This window comes from Vombatus ursinus, unplaced genomic scaffold (assembly GCF_900497805.2).
Source record: "Vombatus ursinus unplaced genomic scaffold, bare-nosed wombat genome assembly UNPS02014832.1, whole genome shotgun sequence".
Classification (NCBI taxonomy): Eukaryota; Metazoa; Chordata; class Mammalia; order Diprotodontia; family Vombatidae; genus Vombatus; species Vombatus ursinus.
Window position 1 is genome coordinate 61981846 of NW_020954610.1, and position 19356 is coordinate 62001201.

General features: G+C 49.9%; 4 protein-coding genes across 8 annotated transcripts in view; 2 read left to right on the plus strand and 2 right to left on the minus strand.

Annotated features, from left to right (window-relative positions):
• The window catches only part of ARHGEF39 (Rho guanine nucleotide exchange factor 39), a 5003-nt gene extending 804 nt beyond the window's left edge, over positions 1–4199 (plus strand). The window contains exons 2-9 of one of the 2 annotated variants that reach the window (XM_027839600.1): positions 184–278; positions 369–489; positions 737–852; positions 1941–2011; positions 2190–2318; positions 2493–2722; positions 3870–3958; positions 4112–4199. In XM_027839600.1, coding sequence (XP_027695401.1) covers positions 184–278; positions 369–489; positions 737–852; positions 1941–2011; positions 2190–2318; positions 2493–2722; positions 3870–3958; positions 4112–4127 — 867 coding nt within the window. In that variant the 3' untranslated portion in view covers positions 4128–4199. Of the gene's footprint in view, positions 1–183; positions 279–368; positions 490–736; positions 853–1940; positions 2012–2189; positions 2319–2492; positions 2723–3869; positions 3987–4111 lie in introns of those variants that run through there. The other variant, XM_027839599.1, reaches the window with a different exon arrangement.
• On the minus strand, positions 2885–5686 carry CCDC107 (coiled-coil domain containing 107). The gene is made up of 6 exons (XM_027839389.1): positions 5572–5686; positions 5335–5468; positions 5140–5203; positions 4966–5047; positions 4769–4875; positions 2885–4677 (listed from the first exon to the last, which is right to left on the minus strand). Exons 1-6 carry the CDS (start codon positions 5684–5686, stop codon positions 4472–4474), a joined length of 708 nt encoding a protein of 235 aa, XP_027695190.1. The 3' UTR covers positions 2885–4471.
• Positions 5687–10627: 4941 nt separating this feature from the next.
• SIT1 (signaling threshold regulating transmembrane adaptor 1) lies at positions 10628–12540 on the plus strand. The gene is made up of 5 exons (XM_027839585.1): positions 10628–10821; positions 10945–11080; positions 11231–11289; positions 11399–11460; positions 11556–12540. Exons 1-5 carry the CDS (start codon positions 10788–10790, stop codon positions 11796–11798), a joined length of 534 nt encoding a protein of 177 aa, XP_027695386.1. The 5' UTR covers positions 10628–10787; the 3' UTR covers positions 11799–12540.
• On the minus strand, positions 12532–17844 carry LOC114026012. Of its 4 annotated transcripts, none has more exons than XM_027839582.1 (7): positions 17221–17844; positions 15888–16020; positions 15173–15292; positions 14655–14711; positions 13981–14025; positions 13174–13266; positions 12532–13074 (listed from the first exon to the last, which is right to left on the minus strand). In XM_027839582.1, the coding sequence occupies exons 1-7, from the start codon at positions 17527–17529 to the stop codon at positions 12719–12721; spliced, it is 1113 nt and encodes a 370-aa protein (XP_027695383.1). In that variant the 5' UTR covers positions 17530–17844; the 3' UTR covers positions 12532–12718. The 4 variants fall into 4 exon arrangements, with proteins under 4 accessions (XP_027695383.1, XP_027695382.1, XP_027695385.1 ...); XM_027839581.1 differs by having other exon boundaries at positions 13174–13269; XM_027839584.1 differs by lacking the exon at positions 15888–16020 and having other exon boundaries at positions 13174–13269; positions 15173–15589; positions 17221–17309.
• Between the last annotated feature and the right edge of the window lie 1512 nt (positions 17845–19356).

Genomic DNA, 19356 nt, shown 5'->3' on the forward strand with positions numbered 1-19356 from the left:
GGGGGCCCGGGGGCGCGCGGGGGCCCGGGGGCGCGCGGGGGCCCGGGGGCGCGCGGGGGCGAGGAGCGGGCGCGGCCGCCTAGGCTGTGCTTGGGGCGGCGCCCACGCCTGGTCCGCCCCCTCCTCCCTATCCCTGGCTGGGAGACGCGTGCCCACCCCGCGCCTCTCCCTCTCCCTCCTCAGTACTTTTTATGCATTTTGAGAGCTAAAGGGACCTTGCAACCAGCTGAGCTCCAGGCGGTGTTTGGCCCCTGGGAATCCATCCATGTTGCCAGCCAGTGAGTAAGGGCAGAGAGGATGTTTGTGGGAGGACAGTGGGATGGAGGTGTGCCGGGGGGAAGGCAGAGTCTGTGTGGTCCCATCTGCAGAGAGCTGCTCTTGCATCTGGAGGCTGGAAATTGGGGAGCGGGCCTAGAGAGATTCTGTCACCACCTGGAACTCTACACTCGCTTTGCTGCCAACGAGGAGCAATCTAGGGCCACTCTCCAGGTACCCCCGATTTCTCAGAGAGGTATTCCTACTTTGGGCATTTGTCCATTCTTTATTTTCTTTCAATACATATTGTGCATCTACTGTACATGCTACACCTAGAAGAATCAGACAAGACTCTTGTCCCAGAAAATTAATAGTCTGGATAGATTAGTTATGTGCAACAAGTAAATGTAAAGGCTGCATGAATACCAATCTCTGACCCTCTTACTGCTTTTCTTGTATCCCAAACCCTACCTGAACTTAGAAGTGGCTAAGGAAGAAGCATTTCAGAAAGTTTGTACAGCTTCAGGAGGGGCGTCCTGAGTTTGGGGGCCTTCGGCTAGTGGATCTGCTTCCCTTACCACTGAAACGTCTCCAACAGTAAGTGACCCTCTGATTCTACCTTGATCCCTTCTCTGATGCTAACTTACGTTCATTGACCCTTACCTAGTTCTGCACAAGTATTTGTATTCTTCAGATCTGTACCTTCTACTGGGAAGTGATCCTGACTAAGGTCAAGGTGAGGTGGATAGTGCTGGGCTTAAATCAGTAACACCATTATTTGGAATTCTGTCTCAGATACTGCCTATGACTCTGGGCAAGTCACTTAATCCCTTTTGGCCTCAGTTTCCACTTCTATAAAATAGGAATGATACCAGTAGTACATACTGATTGGGGTTGTTGTAAAGATCAAATGAAATAAAGTATGCAAAGTGTTTTTTAAATCTCAAGCACTAGATAAAGGTCAGCTATTATTATTATGACTAGGTTCAGGGGGCAGCTAGGTGGTGCACCAGCCCTGGAGTCAGGAGGATCTGAGTTCAAATGCAGCCTCAGACCAGACACTTGACACTCACTAGCTGTGTGACCTTGGGCAAGTCACTTAACCCCAATTGCCTCACCAAAAAGCAAAAAAAAAAAAAAGACTAGTTTCAGCCAAACTCCTTTGGCTGCCAAACACTGAGCATTGGTATCTTGATTTAAATACCCAAATATCTGGTTATGCTGCCCTTTTCATAAACTTTGTCCTTAGGGAATATGAACAATATTATGACTTAAGTAACCCCAGGGAAGTAAGGGCTGGTGATCTGTAGTCCTTTGTAGATTTCTCCCTATATTCATTCCCTCTCCCCATAGCTCAGTAAATATCTCTGAAATTCCATCTTGGTTACTTGTGGTCACCTGAGGTTTCAGTCAGGGAAATGGGGAAAGAGTGCCCTCTAGTCCTGGATGGAAGAGCAAGGTTTGAGGACATACTCTGAGCTCCAGATTGGTGTAGGAATAGAAAAAGTAAAGGAAGCTTCAAGCCAGAGCTGCAAAAAACCAATCCCTTCAAGCCAGGAAATGCAAAAACCAGATGTGTCAATAACACTATGCTTTGTGGAAAGGTGGCACTCTGAATAATGGATGATTTTCCCAGGCCTAGTTGGGACTAATATTCCTAAAGCCTCAGTCTATTTGTGTTTCAGATATGAAAACCTGGTTGTAGCTTTGGCTGAAAATACAGGTCCTGACAGCTCTGACTATCAACAGCTCACAAGTATGTTTGCCCTGAGCCAACATCATTAATATATTCCAGACTGTAAAGCTGGCCCCACAGTTAGAACCCTGATCTTTAGTCTCATTTTTCTTTCTCTTCTTTGCTGTATTATAATACCTTGTTTCCAGTTGCTTTATTAATCAAATGGCATTTTTTGGGGGGGGGGTTGTCATTTTAGGGGCTGCTCTGAAGTTAAGTGAGGTCACCCAGCAGGTTAGTGCTATTGGTCGAGAACACGAGAATGGCCGGCAGCTCCATCGTATTCAGACTTTACTCAGTGGCAGTCGGGCTAAAGGTCTGACCAAAGGTCAGAAAGCCCCAACCCCCTACCCTTCTGGTACCTCTGTTCCACACAGGCCTTTAAGATTCTTCTCCCTCAACATCTCAAAATTCTTCTTAGGGAAGTAGCACATTCCCAGTGTCATCCCTGGTCTTTGTGAATGATGCTAACCACGTTTCCCTCTTTCTTTCTCTACCACAGGGCGCTGGTTCCTTCGGCAGGGCTGGCTACTAGTGGTCCCCCCTAAGGGGGAGCCAAAGTCTCGAATGTTCTTCCTATTCTCTGATGCACTTTTGATGGCCAAGCCCCGGTCTGTCCTATATATCCTGCATGGAGGGACCTTTATATGTCAGGCCCTTTATCCCATGGCCCAATGTCAGCTCCGGAGGATCTTTGGTCACTCGGGGGGACCAGGGGGTGGCCTGCTCAGTGTAAGTCATGAGACTGGGGTTGGGGGTAGGGAGCCTGTTCCCTGGGGTAAACCCACAGTTCTTTTATTCCCAGCCTCTAGATCAGGCCCACAACTACCCCCTGCCCCAAAATAAATGTTAAAACATCTGCTCTTTAAAAAAACAAAGCAAACCAAAAACATACACATGACACACTTTTGAGTTTAATCTGCAGTATTATTAACATCCATCACTTTAAGTCTAGACAATCAACAGAACAGTAAGGCAAGCCCCAATTTGTAGAGGACACACGGTGGCCAATCTGACAACCCTACAAGACAGAGATAGGGCCCCAAACTTCCCTGAGTAACCTATTTAGATCAGTCTTTAGGAATTTCTTTTAAAACTTAAGACACTGTATAGGAGCACTGAACTAGGAGTCAGGAGACCTGGGCTTCAGTTCCACTGTGTTATACCACTAGCTAATGTATGAATTTGGGCAAGTCACAGCCACTCTGAACCTCAATTTCCTCATGTGTAAAATTAGGGGACTGGACTAGATGACCTCTAAGGATGCTGCCAGCTCACAGACTCAGATTACACCCCCTTACAACTCCTTCCCCTAAGTCTTCCCCAGGGGTTAAGGAAAAAGGTCCCGTCCTCCTATCCCTTCCCAGATAGCTCAGACCTTGACTCTATACCACCACCAAGCTCTGTACATGACAGGCAGTGTGGTTCAATGGATAGAGAGCTAGCTTTTGAACCAGTTAACACCTGACTTCAGGTCCCAACTCTTGACCCATACATACATATACAGATGACTGGGCAAATCACTTAACTGTAGTACCCTACACCAGGGGATGGCAAATGGACTGCCTTCTATTTTTGTACTGCTGTAAGCTGAGAATGGTCTTTACATTTTAAAATACCAGTTCTAGAAAAGTACAGAAAAATAATTTAGCCATGGGTTATAATTTGCCAACCCCTGCTTTAGACAACTCTGTAATGCTGTAAATTGTAGAGAAGATACAGACCTCTCCTGGAAGTTCCCTCTTCCGGTAGCATCACAAGTCCAGTCCCTATCCCCATCCTGAATCGACATAACCATCCTTTCCCTGGATAGTAGTGCCTTCTGCTTCAGGACTGCCTTTTCTGGGTAGGCAACTTAGATGTTATTTTCCACCCCCAGCTTTCTTTTCCCCATGAAAAGCTGCTCCTCATGTCCATGGACCAAGAGGCACTATCCCGTTGGTACCACAGTCTGACCATAGCTATCAGGTATGCCTTGAATCTCCCCTGGTTCTAGGGACTGATTTAATGATGTGCAACTACTGTTTTTCCCCTCACCGTTTATGTACTCTACCTTTCTCAGGCTCCCAGTGTTCTCATTCAGACTGGGGATATGGCTCACTTAGTATTCTTTCTCTACAGCAGCCACACAAGGTAGAAGAGCACCTTACAGCTGTTTCCAGTTAGATATGGGAAGTCTGACTGCTTTGAAGCTTCAGCATCGCTAGAACGTGTAGCTGGCCACTATCTGGTGGTAAAGAATATGGTGACGTGTGTATGATATATATATTTATGTTTGATTGAGCACATTTATATTTGATTGAGCACAAATGTTTTGGATGATCAAGTTGTATACTTAAATGGAATAACTTTTATTTTTATTACGTCTCAGCTCCTTGAAGAGGATCTACTTCCTCAAATCAGAGCTTTGATTCCCTACCAGGTTTTCTAAAACTCATACCATTCCCTTACCTCATGAGGTTTTATCTTATACCCTCTCTCTCAGTGTGTGACTTGTGTCCCTTCCATCCATTTCCTCCTCCTGAGCTCCCACTCCTTCCCATTTTCCCCAAATTGGCCCCAGGAGCCATTTGGAGCCCAGGCCTCAGTTACTCCCTCCTCAGGTTCCTCCCCCCAGCCCCCAGTCTGAAGGTCACTGTCATCATCTTCCTCAGCACTCGGGTCCTCATGGATAGGGGGGTTGTACTCTGTGTGTGGAGGGGAAGGGGGTAGCATGAGTCCTCAGATCAGATAACATCAGACACCAAACATCTGATATTCTACTCCAAGAGCCCCTACCTTGGGAAGCAAGAGTGGCATCCAGCCTTTTGTCCTTTAACAGCTGGCTGATGGTGTGAAGCCTTAGGGTCAGCAGGTCCTGCTGGGCTCCAGCCAGAGCATCCACACTGCAGAGATGCCCAGTCAGGCCTCCTACCTGCCTTCTTCCATTGCCCCAGCAGCCACCCTCAGCCCGGCCTGGACCCACCGGCTCTCACCGCTCAAACAGAGGGTCCAGCTGGTCCAGCAGGCCACCCAGGAGCTGCTCCGTCTTGGCCAGTTCTTGAGCCAGCTGCTCTTCTGGGGAAGTAAGAGACGGCATTTACCACCGGACTTCGGTCGTCAGAGGCGAGGGGCCCCTGACCATCCCCCCTCCCCGGCCCGGCCCTCACCTCTGCGCAGAAGCTCCTTCTCGGCGGACTTGTCCTCCGGGGAAACTTCGGCGTCCTCTTGTCCCTAAAACGAGGCAGGGCAGCTCGGTCCCCAGCACACCACTCCCGGGGGCCCGCGCCGCCCCCCGGCCCAGGCGGATCTCGCCGTGGGGCTCCCTTCCCGGCGCCGGCCCAGCCCCATCCCGGCCCCGGCACCTGCAGACATCGGCGCAGCACGAAAGCCAGGACGCCCACGGCGTACAAGGCTCCCAGGGGCAGCGGCCCCCACGCCCGGCCCGCCGGCCGCGGCTCCTCCAGCGTCCTCCGCAGCCCGTCTCGGGCTGGCTCCCCTGCAGAGCGAGGCCACAGTCGGGGTCACGATGGGCGAATGGCTCCGGAAGGTCCCCGCCTCCGCCCGCGCCCCTTCCCTCCCCTCCTCCCGCCGCCCATTACCTGCGGGGGGTCGCGGCCCGGTGCCGCCCTCGAAGACCCGGAGTGCTGCGGACAGGAGGAGCAGCGCCAGAGCGGCCGGCAGCAGCGCTGGGCCGCAGGGCCCTGGCGCCGGCATGTCGGAGCGCGACGCTAGCCGGAACCCGCAGGCCAGCAGCCCGGAAGCAGACGAATGACGCATCCCGTGACGACACACGTATGTGCGCCTAGCTGACCCCGCCCACAACAACGCAGCGAGCTCAGGAAGAGGGTGGCTAACGCCTTCATTTACATAATATATTCACCTAACTCGTCTCCAAGTGCATGCTGGCCTCCTTTCTCTCTCAAATTCTCCTAGGGTATTGTTTCTTTCGATGATTTTTTCTCGATAAGCTACTTTTCTTACTTTGTCTTCAAGTAAAAGCTCCATTTCGGAGAGCCTAGAAGTTGTTGTTATTCTAACCACACAATAAAAGAGTGTATGATTTCTGGGTCTTTATAAACCCCGTGGGGTTCCAATAGTATCGAGGCGCTTGCTGAAGGCCTGTTGCCTAGGCTACGAACGGGGGATCTGTTCCTCACCCTGCGCCTAGGGGAAAGTCCCCGGACCTCGGGCAGAAAGTGCCGCGCGCGCTTGTGCGTTTGGCCGCCGTCGCAGCTCCAGTACTCCCGCTAAGAAGCACCTCCACTTCCGTGGAAGCGCTGAGCGGAAGGAGCGCGGCGAAGGTCGTGTTTAGTCAAGAAAATAGTTACGCAGGCAGTGCGCCTCATGCGCGCTAACTCAACGGGGCTCATTCTCAGCGCGTCTGTTTTTATCAGCTGTTATTGAGCAATTGGGTTTCAGTCTATCCATAACTATGCTAGGCCATAGGGAAACAAAAAGAAGCAAAAAAAAAAAAAGTCCCTGCTCTAAAGGAATATTACAATCCAAAGGAGGAAATAATATGCAAATGTTCACAAAGCGAGTACCGGGTAAATAGGAAATATTTTTTAAAAGAGAAGGAATTGAAATTAACATGGGTTGGGGAAGGTTAGATGAGAGCGATCAACTGAATCAAAGGCTGCAGAAAGGTCAAGGACAATAAGGACTGAGAAAAGGCCATTGGATTTGGCAACTGAGAGATCACTAGTAACTTTGGAGAGGGCGTTTCTGTGGAACGATAAGGTTAGAAGCCAGATTGTAATCCACATGTACAAAAATACAGCAGCTCTTTCTGTGGTGGTAGAGAACCAGAAATTGAGGGGATGCCCATCAACTGGGAAATGGCTGAACAAGTTGTGGTATATGAATGTAATGGAATACTATTGTGCTACAAGAAATGATGAGCAAGCAAACTTCAGAAAAACCTAGAAAGACTGGTATGGAGTGATGATGAGTGAAGTGAACAGAACCAGGAGAACACTGCACACTGTAACAGCAACATTGTGTGATGACCGACTTGGTTAGACTTACCTCTTCTGAGCAATGATCTAAGACAATTCCAAAAGATTCAGGATGGAAAATGCTATCCACTTATAAAGAACTATGGAGTCTGAATGCAGATTGAAGCTTACAATTTTCTTTTTGTTGTTTTTTTCTGTCATGGTTTTTCCCTTTTATTCTGATTCCTCTTTCACAACATGACTAATGTGGAAATATGTTTAATATAATCATACATATATAACGTATATCAGATTGCTTGCCATCTTGGAGAGGGAGGAGTGGGGGGGGAAGAAGTTAGAACTCAAAATCTTATAAAAAGGAATGTTGAAAACTAAAAATAAATAAAAAAATAAAAATGGGGGGGGAGCCAGACTGTAAGGGCAAGAGAGGAAGAGGAGAGAGTGGAAGCATCTATATTGTAGATGCTACGAAAGGCAGAAAAGATATAGGAAGACAGCAGTGATGAAAGGATCAAGGGAGAATTTTTTCAGCATAGGGGAGACATGGGCATGTTTGTAGGCTGTAGGAAATGAATCAGGCAGTTAGGTGGAGCGAGTGGACAGAGTGCTGGGTCTGGAGTCAAGAAGACTCATCTTCCTGAGTTCAAATCCAGCCTCAGACACTAGCTGTGGGACCCTGGGCAAACCACTTCACCCTGTTTGCCTCAGTTTCCTCATCTGTAAAATGAGCTTGAGAAGGAAATGGCAAACCACTCTAGTATCTCTGCTAAGAAAACCACAAATGGGGTCATGAAGAGTCAGGCAGAGTGGAAATGACTGAACAACAAAAGGGAATGAGTCAGTAGGAAGGGAGAGATTGAAAATAAGTGAAAGAGTCAGGAAGACAGAGGGGACAATCCATTGGAGGAGACAATATAGTCTAAGATCACTTGAACAGGTAGATGGCTTAGCCTTGGTAAGGAGAAAGCTACTTCTTCATATGAAACAGGGATGAAGGAGGACAGACTGGCAGAAGGCACCTGAGTGACAGGGGATGAGGAAGAGGGGAGAAAGAATGGCCTCATTTTTTTCTGCAATATATGAAGCCAAGTTCCCAGCTGGAGGGAGGGGTAGGGAAGGGAAGAGAAAGCCACGGGGGGTTTGAGGCGGGATGAAAAGGTTTGGAAGCACTGTTTCGGAGAGTGGGATACTGAGTTCATGAGGGAGGTATAGTAGGATTGTCTTGCAGCAGTGACAGCCTAGATGAAGTTGTGTGTCATAAATCTGCAGTGGACCCAGTCAGAATGGTCATGTGATTTTTCTCCACCTTCTTTCAGCAGCACGTATGTAGGCACAAAGGCAAAAAAGGGTGGGGATGACCCAAGGCTTGGCAGGGTGTAATGGGCAATATGATAAGGGGCCAGAGATTCAAGAGAAAAGGACAGTGTAAAGTTGAATAGGTTCATCAGAGAGTTAAGATGGGGAGACCAGGACAGAGAGGTTGGTGTAGGGGAGATGACCTGGGACAGAACTGAGAGTTCAAGGGATTGGTGGTCATAGCAAGGATGAAGAGTAGGGTCATGTAAGGGACAGTCCAGGGAAAGGTGAAAAGCCAATAGATTATAGTTAGATAAGGGGATTCAGAATTCTTGAACATGGAGGTGATGGTACCTTTGCCAATGATGACAAGATCAGAAGTATGATTATCTTTGTTTGTGGCTGAGGTTGGATGGAGGAATAGGTCAAGTGAAGTGGACAGGTCGAGGAACTGAGTGGTTTGGGTGTCTGAAGGAGAATCAATGTGTATGTTGAAGTCCTCTAGTATGAGGACAGAATTTGAGGAGGAGAGTTAGTTAATAAATATTTTATCAAGTGCCCAACCAGGCACTTTGTTAAGCACTGGGAATACAAAAAAGAGGCAAAAGACAGTGTCCAACTTCAGGAAGGTCACAGAAGGGGATAGGAACAACACAGAAGCTATATACAGGATAAATAGGAAATGATTGAGAAGGCACTAGAGTTAAGAGGGGTTGGGAAAGGCTTCCCACAGAAGGGGGAATTTTAGTGGGCTTTTCACCTCTCCCTCTGCTGTCCCTTACATAAGGTTGATAGTTAGAGCTTGGGGGGTAAGTGTTCTTGGCATGGGGGACAGCCATAAAAAATGCCCGGGGCAGAGAGGTGGAGTGTTTTGTTTGTGGAACAGCCGGGATGGAAGAGAATGTGGTGGGGAGTAATGTGTAAGAAGACTGTAAGAAGAAAGATAAGATGGGGCTAGATTATGAAGGGCTTCAAAGGCCTAACAGAGCATCCTGCAGGCAACAGGGAGTCACTGGAGTTTACTGAGTAGGCGAGTGACATGGTTAGATCTGTGTTTTAGGAAAATTACTTTAGACTGAGTGGAGAATGAATAGGAGTGGGAAAAGAACAGGAGCTTGTTAGCAGGAGATTCTAGACAGGTTGTGCCTAAGTTTAACAATAATAGTTGAACTGTTCTGTTAAATAGGGTACTTGGAACTCTTACTCCATTTTCTTGTAATAAAAATATCATAAAGAGTTTGGGTTCCTAGGCTAGCCCACAGAAGCTTAGAAGCACTATACTAATAGGAATGGAAGGAGATACCATTTCTTTTCAAGAAGCTTTTGGCCCAGTGGCCCCTACCCCAACCCAGCCCTGAAGCATCCTCAGCCTAGATGCAGGAATGTAATTTAATGGAAAAAATTTGAGAAAGCTTGTGCCTCCCTTCTCACCTGTCCCACTGGCATAAAAAAGAAAGAAAGTAGTGGGGGAGGTGAATGCTCAGTCTTACTTGTCTCCATAGACAGGGAAAGGAGGCTGGAGAGAAGGTAGCGAAGAGCACCAGAAAGCTGGGAGACGTTACCTCCAGCAGGGGAAGAGATGAATGCAGAGCCAGGAGACACCAGAGCTCATCACTTGCCTTGTTTATCACTAACCAAGTCTAAAGGAAGCTTATGCTCTGTCCTTTGACTACAGATTAAAGGAAACTAAGGTGAGGTGGCTGAAAAGGAAGGCTGGGGTTGGAATAAAGAGGGCAAGGAGGTTTTATTGGGGTGCTGCTGAAATCTGGTTGAGGGAGGGCAAGGAGAGTTATGTTATCAGACTTGTATGTTAGAAAGATTAATTGGATGGCATGTTATAGATGGGAAGAGGCTGGTAGCAGGGGAGACCAGTTAGAATTCAAAGAAAGGGGTGAGAGGTCTAAACTAAGGTGGGTATTCTGGGAATGGTAGATACATTGTAGCATACAGAACTGGAAATGACTTAAAGAAGGGGTAAGAGGGAGGAGGTTCCTTCTAATCTGGAGAATTGAGCTGGGTGGTTCTAGTAATGGGGAAGCTAGAAAGGAGAAGCAGTTTTTGGGAAGGGTCCTGAATTTCATCCCTCCCCTCCATCCCTCAGGGCTCCTTGACCCCACTGCACTGCAAGGCCTACTCACTCTGAATCACAGTGACAGAAAGGCAAGGTAGATACATGTATAAAGAGGCTTGGGCCAAAGTGCCCTGGGTTAATAGATCTGAAATCTCCTGCCTTTAAGTCAACATGGAATTACCTTCCTTCAATATTCCACAGAAGCCATTAGGTCAAACTGAAGAGAAGAAAGAGAGTGAGAGCAGGAGATATTTAATCCGACTCCCACAGCTGGGGAGGGGGGAGCATTTCCCCCATCTCTGTGCTCCGGAAGGAAGCTCCTGTGGCTTCTGCAGCTGTGGCTGAGTTGTTGAGCTTCAGGGGACAGGGTGAACTTGGTCCTGGGGGAAAGACAGCTGGGGCTCTGAGCCCAGAGTGATCTGGCCACTGGAGACTGAGTAGCAGTGCCTATTTCTCCTGGGACGCTCTTGCCCAGATATCTTTGGCATTAATGAATACGAAAGAATGCTTAAATGTTACAGCTGGTGAGGTGGGGACTGGAGGGTGGATGGGTGTGACCAGGTTGGAGGTGGGGGATAGTTTGGCTGGAGGGGGAGGGCATGGCCAAGAAGAGGGTGTGGTGACAGCCCAGTGATTACTGCTTTCAGGGTTCCCGGGCTTGCACTGTGCCTTTGGGCTGTGGGCTGTGCTTGGGGTGGTGACCCTGTTGCTGCTTTTGGCACTGGCTGAACACCTAGTCCGATGGACCAGAGAAAAGAGCAAGCCTCTCCAGGGACAGGAAAGGTAAGTACTGTCGGTGAAAGGTACCAGACAGAGGCCTTTCCCTCAGGCACCCCTAATCCTTCAGAGACTCCAGAGGGATGTTTCTGTACCATCAACTTTCTTGTCTTATTTGTTCACACCAGAACATCACTCCCACCCTTTATATTGCAGCCCCAAGAGGCCTGTGGAAGAGGTACCACTTTATGGGAACCTGACATACCTGCAAACAGGTGAGGGGGAGGGAAGTGGCGTAAGGCAAAGGGGTTTCCGGAGCAAGTGAAAAAGGGATAGAGGGACTGAGGAACTCGTGAATGAGGGTCTTGTTCCATCCTGTCTCAGGGCGGCTACCACAGAAGCCAGGGCCCATCCTGCAGGAGCAATCAGCAGGAGACATCCCTCGAGTAAGTTTGACTTGGTGCACAATGGGTGGGGAATCTAAGGATGAGGGGATCTTGGGGTCCCCTTCACACATCCTAACCTGCCTCTGTATCCCTAGGCTAGGGAGGAAGCTATGTGCTATGCCAGCCTGCAGCTGCAGCCCCCTCAAGGACGTCCCCCAGGGCCCAGTTCGGGGCCACCCATCAAGTACTCAGAGGTAGTGATGATGCTGGAGCCTGAGCAGTCTGCCCCCACACCCCGGCTCCCAGAGCCCGAACTCTACGCCTCTGTGGGCTCCCAGACCCGCCGAGCAGCCTTTCCTAATGAGGACTATGCCAATAGCCAGCCAGGAGACGGATGAGGGACGACCCAGATCAAAGTATCAGATGCATCTTGGGGGAGGGAAGACAGGAAAGAGGCCATCATCCATAGGAAGAAGACCTATCTTGACTTTTCTTTTCAGCCCACAGTTGCTCTAATTTAAGTTATGACCATGGGAGATAGCAGGGGAATGGCTTCTTTGGAGTACCGGAAATTAACCCCCAATAGATAGAAGCCTATCTGTCTATACGAGAAAGCAGGGGAAGCTTCCAGACTGGACATGAGACCAACTCCACCCTCAAACTCCCCCTGCTTGGGTGGTTATTGCTTTCATAGCTCCTCCCATCTCTGTCCCTCTGAGGTTAACCAGTTCCGGCCCCAACTACACTTCTCTAGTTTCTTCAGAAATACAGGAAGTGGTGGTGGTGTTCTGGGGGGTGGGTGGGCAAGCACACATATCTGTGTGCACCTGAGAAGACATGAGTGCCTGGGAGCCATTTATGCAAGAAAAGGTATGTATACATGAGAACACAAGAGAGCAAGCATAGATGTGAGAGCCATGTGCGCCAGGATGTTTGCCTGTATGTGTGAGCAAGTGTCCTTCTGGCCAGGTACAAGCAAGACAACGGGGATGCCTGCAGCATTCACCTTCAGCCCCTAAGACAGGTTCCAAGAAACTGAAAGAACAGGGTGGAGTCAGGGGCACAGTCCCCTCTCCTGCTATTTTGATTTTTTTAATCAAATAATCTCTCACTGTAAAAAAAGGATGCATATTTCTCTTTTAAATTAAATATTTTCTAAAATATGAGGACATTTACATAAAAGTCTCCAGTCTTGGGAATAGACTACTTGGGGCGGGGGACCGGGGGCTCTGTATTCATCAGCAGTAGAAGGAAGGTGAGAGAGAGTTGTCTTATTGGCTTGAGCTCCTGCCACAGCTTGGGAGGAGTGGGTCCAGATTCATAATGGGGCAAACCTGGGTGGGGGCAGGATGGTCTCCTCCTTTAGGCAGGGGCTGGCTGGGGCAACAGGAACAGAGGAGGTATGAGAAGAGGGCAGGCCCAGGGCAGGGGGGTGAGCTCTAGTGGGAGCGGGTGTGGGCATGAGCAGGGCCCGGGGACTCTGCCAGCTAGGGCTGTACATCAGCAGTGCCTGCAAGGTTTGGCCCATCTGGCCCAGGCCATCAGACAGCAGGTGCAGGTGGGAGATGGTGTCCTGGGCCAAGCTCTCGAGCAGCGCCTGCTGCTGCCTTGATGTCTGCAAGATCTGCACCAGAAGGTCCTGCATGTTCTGGAGGAGGCTCACCACCCCGGGGCCTGCAACAGTGCACCAGTGGGAGGTCAAGGCCTCCACCTGCCACCCCCAGGACCAGGCCCCATGCCCCAGAGAAGGATGGCAGGAGGGATGAAGCTTACCTTGCAGTCCTGACATGTGGGTGGGCTCTTCTCTAGCTCCTTGAGAGACCAGATCTGGCCTGACTGGAATCTCTGGCACCAAGGCTGGAGGCTCTTCTGGGGTAGGAGGCAAAACAGCATGCTAAACCCTGCCGGGCTCCATGTCCACATGCTCCTCCACTGCAATGAGGATTCTGTCCTAACTTAGCTCTGTGAGACTGGTGGAGTCAGCACCCCCGTATTCATCTGGCTCCAAGGTAGGGGCTGTTCTAAGCTCCCTTGAGGACAGAGAAGGGATCGATGGACAAAGCTAGCTGACTTGGTCATGGTGAGAAAGGCTCTAAAGAAGTAACCACCTGAGATGAGAACTGGGAGTGGGTTCTTTTTTTTTTCTTTAGGCAATTGGGGTTAAGTGACTTGCCCAGGGTCACACAGCTAGTGTCAAGTGTTTGGTCTGAGGCAGGATTTGAACTCAGGTCCTTCTGATTTCAGGGCCGGTGCTCTATCCACTGTGCTACCTAGCTGCCCTGGGAGTGGGTTCTTAAGGAACTCAAAGGGAAGAGCCTCTGGAAAGTTCAGTGACCCAACCTTCCAGGACCCTTTCCTCATGCTTTCTGCCAACAGATTCCCCCCCACCCCAACTCCATGTTCTCACTTCCACCCCTCAGGGGGTTTTCTTCCTCACGTTCCCATCTCCTCTCTTTCCGCAATACCCTCATTCCTCTGGAGACTCCTCATGCCCTCCTGGCTGGGGTTGTGTCCTTCCCTACCCAGGATGGCCTTAGAGGCCCCATGTCACCTAAGAAAAATGAAACTTGTCAGCCTCACCTGGAATCTGGGAGGGGGCAGAGTTGGCCTGCTTCTCCTCAGGAGCTGCAGGAGGAAGACAGATACATTCAGCTTTACCTACTGACCCTAACTTTGACCCCACCCTCCATGGATCTCCTAACCTAACCTCCTCATCTTGTTTCCCCACATGCTAGAGTTAGGGAAAGACTAGTCAGTTGGTCCCATAGCGTATAATCCCATCAGAAGGGGGGAGCATGCAAAAGAAGGCACATTTTATAAAATGTGCATACTGAAATCCCAGAAAATCCCAAAAAAGTGCCTGCTGTCGCACATGGGCATTAAGTCTGTGCTAAGTCACGTGCCCTCCAGGAAGGGCCGGAGCCTGGTGGACTGAGCCTGTGGCTCCTCCTCCTTCTCTGTGAAACCTTCCCTGATCCCCAGCTACCAGCTGTTGTTTCCTCCCAGAAGAACAGAAGTTCCTTCAGGGCACAGACCATTTCATTTGTCTTTGCATCTCCAGCAACCAGCTCAGTGCCAAGCACATGGTAAGAACTTAATAAGGTGACCAGGGCATCTGATGGAGCAGGGGGCAGTGACTTTCCAACCCTGCCTCAGGCACACAAACACTTGTCTCAGTTCTGCTCTCCCACCAAGTCCCATAGGCCTCAACCTCTCTCAGCTTTCTTCTCCACACAGCTCCTGGGAATACTCACGGGTGGATTCTTTCTTGGCACAAGGTGGCGGTCCTGTTTCAAGGTTTGTGTCAGAACCTGGGTAGTTGGGAGAGAAGAGTGTCAGCCTAAGGCTAGGACACCTTGCTCCCCACAAATTCCAGAAGCTCTGCATCATTCCCAAGATTGCATCGTGAGCTGTGTTTTATTTCTGTCTTTGAATCCTCAATGGAAAGCCAGCGTCTGGTACACAGACGGCACTTAGTAGATGACTGTGGATCAAATGTGCCTCCCCTTCTCCATTTCCCACCTACCCACTAACCCAGTAGCTTAGCTCTGGTGGGAACCTCCGGCTGAGCATAGTACTTCCCAGGCAGGAGCTTCACCAGACCTGGGGAGGGCAGGACTAGAAATGTCAGGAGCGTGGGGGAAGACACTTGCAACCATTCTCCTTTTCTTGCTAGCCCTGGGGGTTCCATAAAGAAACCTTAGGTAGAAGGCCAAAATGTGGAGCCTCTGGGTTCTGGTGAGATTCTCCATCACCAGGGCTATCCCCTTACCTGGCAGGCGACGCTCTCCAAAAACTGGCCTTCCTGCAGCCTTCCATAGTCTCTTCATGGTGCGGTAGTGGGGTGGGGGCTGAGGGGAGGGACCTCCTGCCTGGCGGCTGGTCTCCCACTCTGAATAGAAGGCTTGCTTCAGTGCCTTCCACTTGGATCGGCACTGAGCTACACTTCGACCGTAGCCTGATGCCCCCAGTCCTTGGGAGATGGACTGCCACAAGGCCTCATTAGGCCTTGAAGTGGAGGCCATGAGCAACGTGACCTCCCCAGAGTCCTGGATCAGGGTCAGGAGGCAGCTGATCTCCTGTTGGGTCCAGGCCCGGCCCCTGGGCATCATTCAGGCTTCTCTCTCTACACTGGGCACCAAAACCCCAGGGAAGGAGAGACTTGGGGGAGGGGGCTGTCACAGATGGCCTATGGGACACAGATAAAAACAAAAAGACTGAGGTAGGCTGGTTGGGACAAATGGAGCAAGGGAAGGGATTTGGGGTACTAGAAACAAAAGAGATCTGATATGAGGTTTATTCATTGACTGACATGTGGGAGGGTTCAAGGGATCTGGTGGGAAGGAAATGGAAGTACCAGAGAGGTCAAGGGATCTTGTAGCCTTTCAGGAACAATGCTAGTTTGGTGAGATGGTTTGTCCAAAAGATATGAGTGGACACTGTGGGCTGGTTAGACAGAAACGTGTGAGAGGAGTGAGGTGTGATACCTGGGGAGAAGGTGCACAGTCCTGCTAGGGATTTCCAGTAGAGAACTGAAGATGGGGAATCCCAACAGGGAAATTCAGGATGCCTGGTGACAGAGCTGCAAAGTGTGTGGGGATCTCCAGCAAGGGTGGGCCTCTAGGATTGGGAATAGTTGAGGATAAGATATGTCACTTTGTCTGGGGCTGAAGAACTAACCCTCCCAGAAGTGTGAATGGCCACCAAAGGGTAGGTAATCAGATATCAGGCTGTGCATACGAATGGGGACCATTGGGATATCTGGAGGAGGGCACCCAGCCCCTCCAAAGGTGAATCTCCAGGCATTGGTGGGGATGGGGTCATAGGGAAGAGGGGTCATAGTTCAGGGCGTTTGGGGTTAGAACTGGAAAGTGGGAGTAAAGATAACCGAGGATGGATGCTGGGTGTCGACCTACCTGGGGCAGCAGCTTCTGGGGAGGGACTAGGTAGGGGATTGCTTTGGGGGAACTGGCATCTGTAGGGTATGTGTATAGGGGAAGGGTGGAGGAAAACAGCCAAGGATTGGGCAGGATCTGGAGGAGGGACCAGGGATGGGGTAGATGTCAGCATGCTTGGGGCTGGGGAATGTATTGAGTGTGAGTCCTTAAAGGAAGGAGAACAGGTGGGGATGGGAGTGTCAACATGTCTGGGTATGTGCAGTGTAAATATAGGGAAGGTCAAGGGGAGACAGACGTGGTTATGGACTGGGTGGGTGCAGGGTGTGGAGGAGAGTATCTGCATTCCTGAGGCTCAAGCTGTGGAGTGTGTGATTGTGGAGGGGTCGGGGTCAGGGGGAAAGGCAGGGAAAGGAAGAGGGAATGTGAAGAGTCTAGGGAAGAGGTCAGGCCTAGGAATGTGCACTGTGTGGAAGAGAAGGGGAAGGAGGGTCTGGAAGAGGGGTCAGCCTGGAGATGTTCACTGAGTGTGTGGTGGGGTGGGGGTGGAGGGAGGCTGGGAAGGGGGAGTGGAGGGTCTAGGGGAAGAGAGTTGGGGATGTGCTGCATGTCTGTACGGGGTAGGCGGGCTTGGGACGAGCTGGGTCTGGGGGAGGGGTCAAGGCTGGGGATGTGCTTTGTGTGTATGTGGGGTGGTGGAAGGAGGCACGGATGGGGGAGGGTCTGGGGAGGGGCCAGGGCTCGGGACGTGCAAGGTCCGGTAAGGGGTCAGGTCGGGGATATGCATCGTGTGTATGTGGGGGGGGTGGGGGGAGGGTCAGCATGCCTGGGCCCGGACGTGCAGGGTGCAGGGGGGGAGGGGCGCCCCGGGGCGGGGGCAGCCTGGGATGGGTGGGGCCGCCTCCAGCTCAGGTTGGGCCGGTACCTGCAGGAGTGTGAGAAGGAGGACCCGCGCCCTCCCCGCAGCAGCAGCCCAACCCTGCTCGGCCCGGGCTCCTGCCCAAAGCCCAGCCCCTTTCCTCAGCCTCCCTATCTTTAGGGCGAATGCCAAGCCCAGCCGCGTCTTCCCACAGACCCCCCGAACCAACACTGCGCATGTGTGACCTCCCCACACCCTCATCCGGCACCATTCACACACCGGGCCCTTACATCCGGGGAAATGGAGCCCTGGACCCGCCTTCCTTTCGAGGCATTCTGGGAAATGAAGTCTCGCAAAGCCTTCCGCCCTCTGCATTCTGGGAAATGGAGTCCTGGACTCGTGTCAGGCCCTCTGAAAACCGCTGAGGCTTGTGTCTCCTTTCCCCTGTATCATGTAGTGAAACCGTGGTGACGGCTTGTCGGGGATGATTTGGGGCTTCCTGCGGTCCTGACAACTGCACTTCATTTCATTTCTGAGAGCCTGGGATTCCCCAGGGTATTGACTTTTCTTTAAAATTTGTATTAAGCTGTTGTAAATAAGATAATAGGATCAAAGGACCATCGATTGAGAGCTGGAAGACGTCTTAAGAGGCCGTCTAGTGCAACCCGATTTAAAAAACAACAACAACAACAACAAAAACTATGTATTTTTAACAAAAAAATTTTGAATTCTGAATTCTCTCTCCCATCCCTCCTCCACCCACTGTGAAGGCAGGAAATGTGATATCAATTATACACGTGGAATCATGCAAAACATTTCCATACTAGCCAGGTTGCAAAAAAAAAAAAATGCAAGAAAAAGGTTTTTGTTTGTTTCTTTGTTTTAAACTAAAGGAGTCAAGTGAAGCTCAGCTGAAGCAAATGATTTGCCCAAAGTACACAGAAAGTAACCAGCACAGGCAGGATTCCATCCCAGGGATTTTGGCTCCAAATCCTGGACTCTGCATTACAACCTCCTGGTGTTGTTTCACTGATTTACATTATTACATCCTTTCAGAGACACTTGGATCTAAATTCCAATTTTGGTCTTCAAGTAGCCAAAACTGCATGCTGAAACCTGAGCCTTAAATGTCTCTGCCCTTCAGATTAGTGATACTGGAACAGGTGTAAAATGCTCCTTGCCACAACCCTTGGGTGGTCCAGAGTTCTGGGCCAACTGGCTCATCTTTCTTCCTGTCTCCCTCAAGTGAAAAACCTTGTAGTCATCATGGCAGCAGCCAGCCTTCCAATCATCACCTCTTGCAATATCTCTCCCATCTCTCCTCATTCCACTGCTACATGACTATTGTAGCTTGGTAACTTGTCTCCCTACCTCCAGTGTCTTCCCTCCTTCCCTTCCGTTCCCATTGCCATGTCCTTCCCTCCTTCCTTCCTTCCTTCCTTTCTTCTTTCTTTCCTTCTTTCCTTTCCTCTTTCCTTTCTTCCTCCCTCCCTTCTTTTCTCCTTCCCTCCTTCCTTCCTTCTTTCTTTCCTCCTTCCTTCTTTCCTCTCTCTTTTCTCTTCACACCTATACCACTGTAACAGTTCCTTACACATGACCTCTCTCTCCTCCTTCCTAGCTATTTTCTCCTTCTCTAGGGTCCCTAACAAATTCTGAGGATGAAAATTACAAAACAATTCTTACTGGATCCACTCTGAATTCATACTCTCTGACCTCAATATGAATCTTCACTGCTCAGAAATCCTTTTTTGAATCACTTTTGAGTTCCCTAAAGTGTCAGAAATGTTCTTCATGCTCCCTAATCTCTCAGTTTTACTCCCACATATCTGAATCTGAGCAGGTGAACTCAACTCCTATTTTACTGAGAAGACCAAAGTTATTCAAGGTTATATTTATTGAGAAGACCATATTCCCCTCTAGCTACCCTCTTCCCCAGTCCCAAACCCCTTGGCATCTCTGCTCAGTTCTTCTTCCTTCCCATAAGATGACAAGGAAGAGGCTTCTCACTTCTTTGCCAGAGTTTATTCATGCCCTTTATCTATATCTTCAAACCCCCTCCAGAAATTTTCTTTCTAAAATATGGTGTTCCTTATGCCTAAAGGGCTATAAAAATGTGCATACCCTTTGACCCAGCAATAGCACTTCCAGGGCTGTATCCCAAAGAGATCATAAAAATGGGAAAAGGACCCACATGTACAAAAA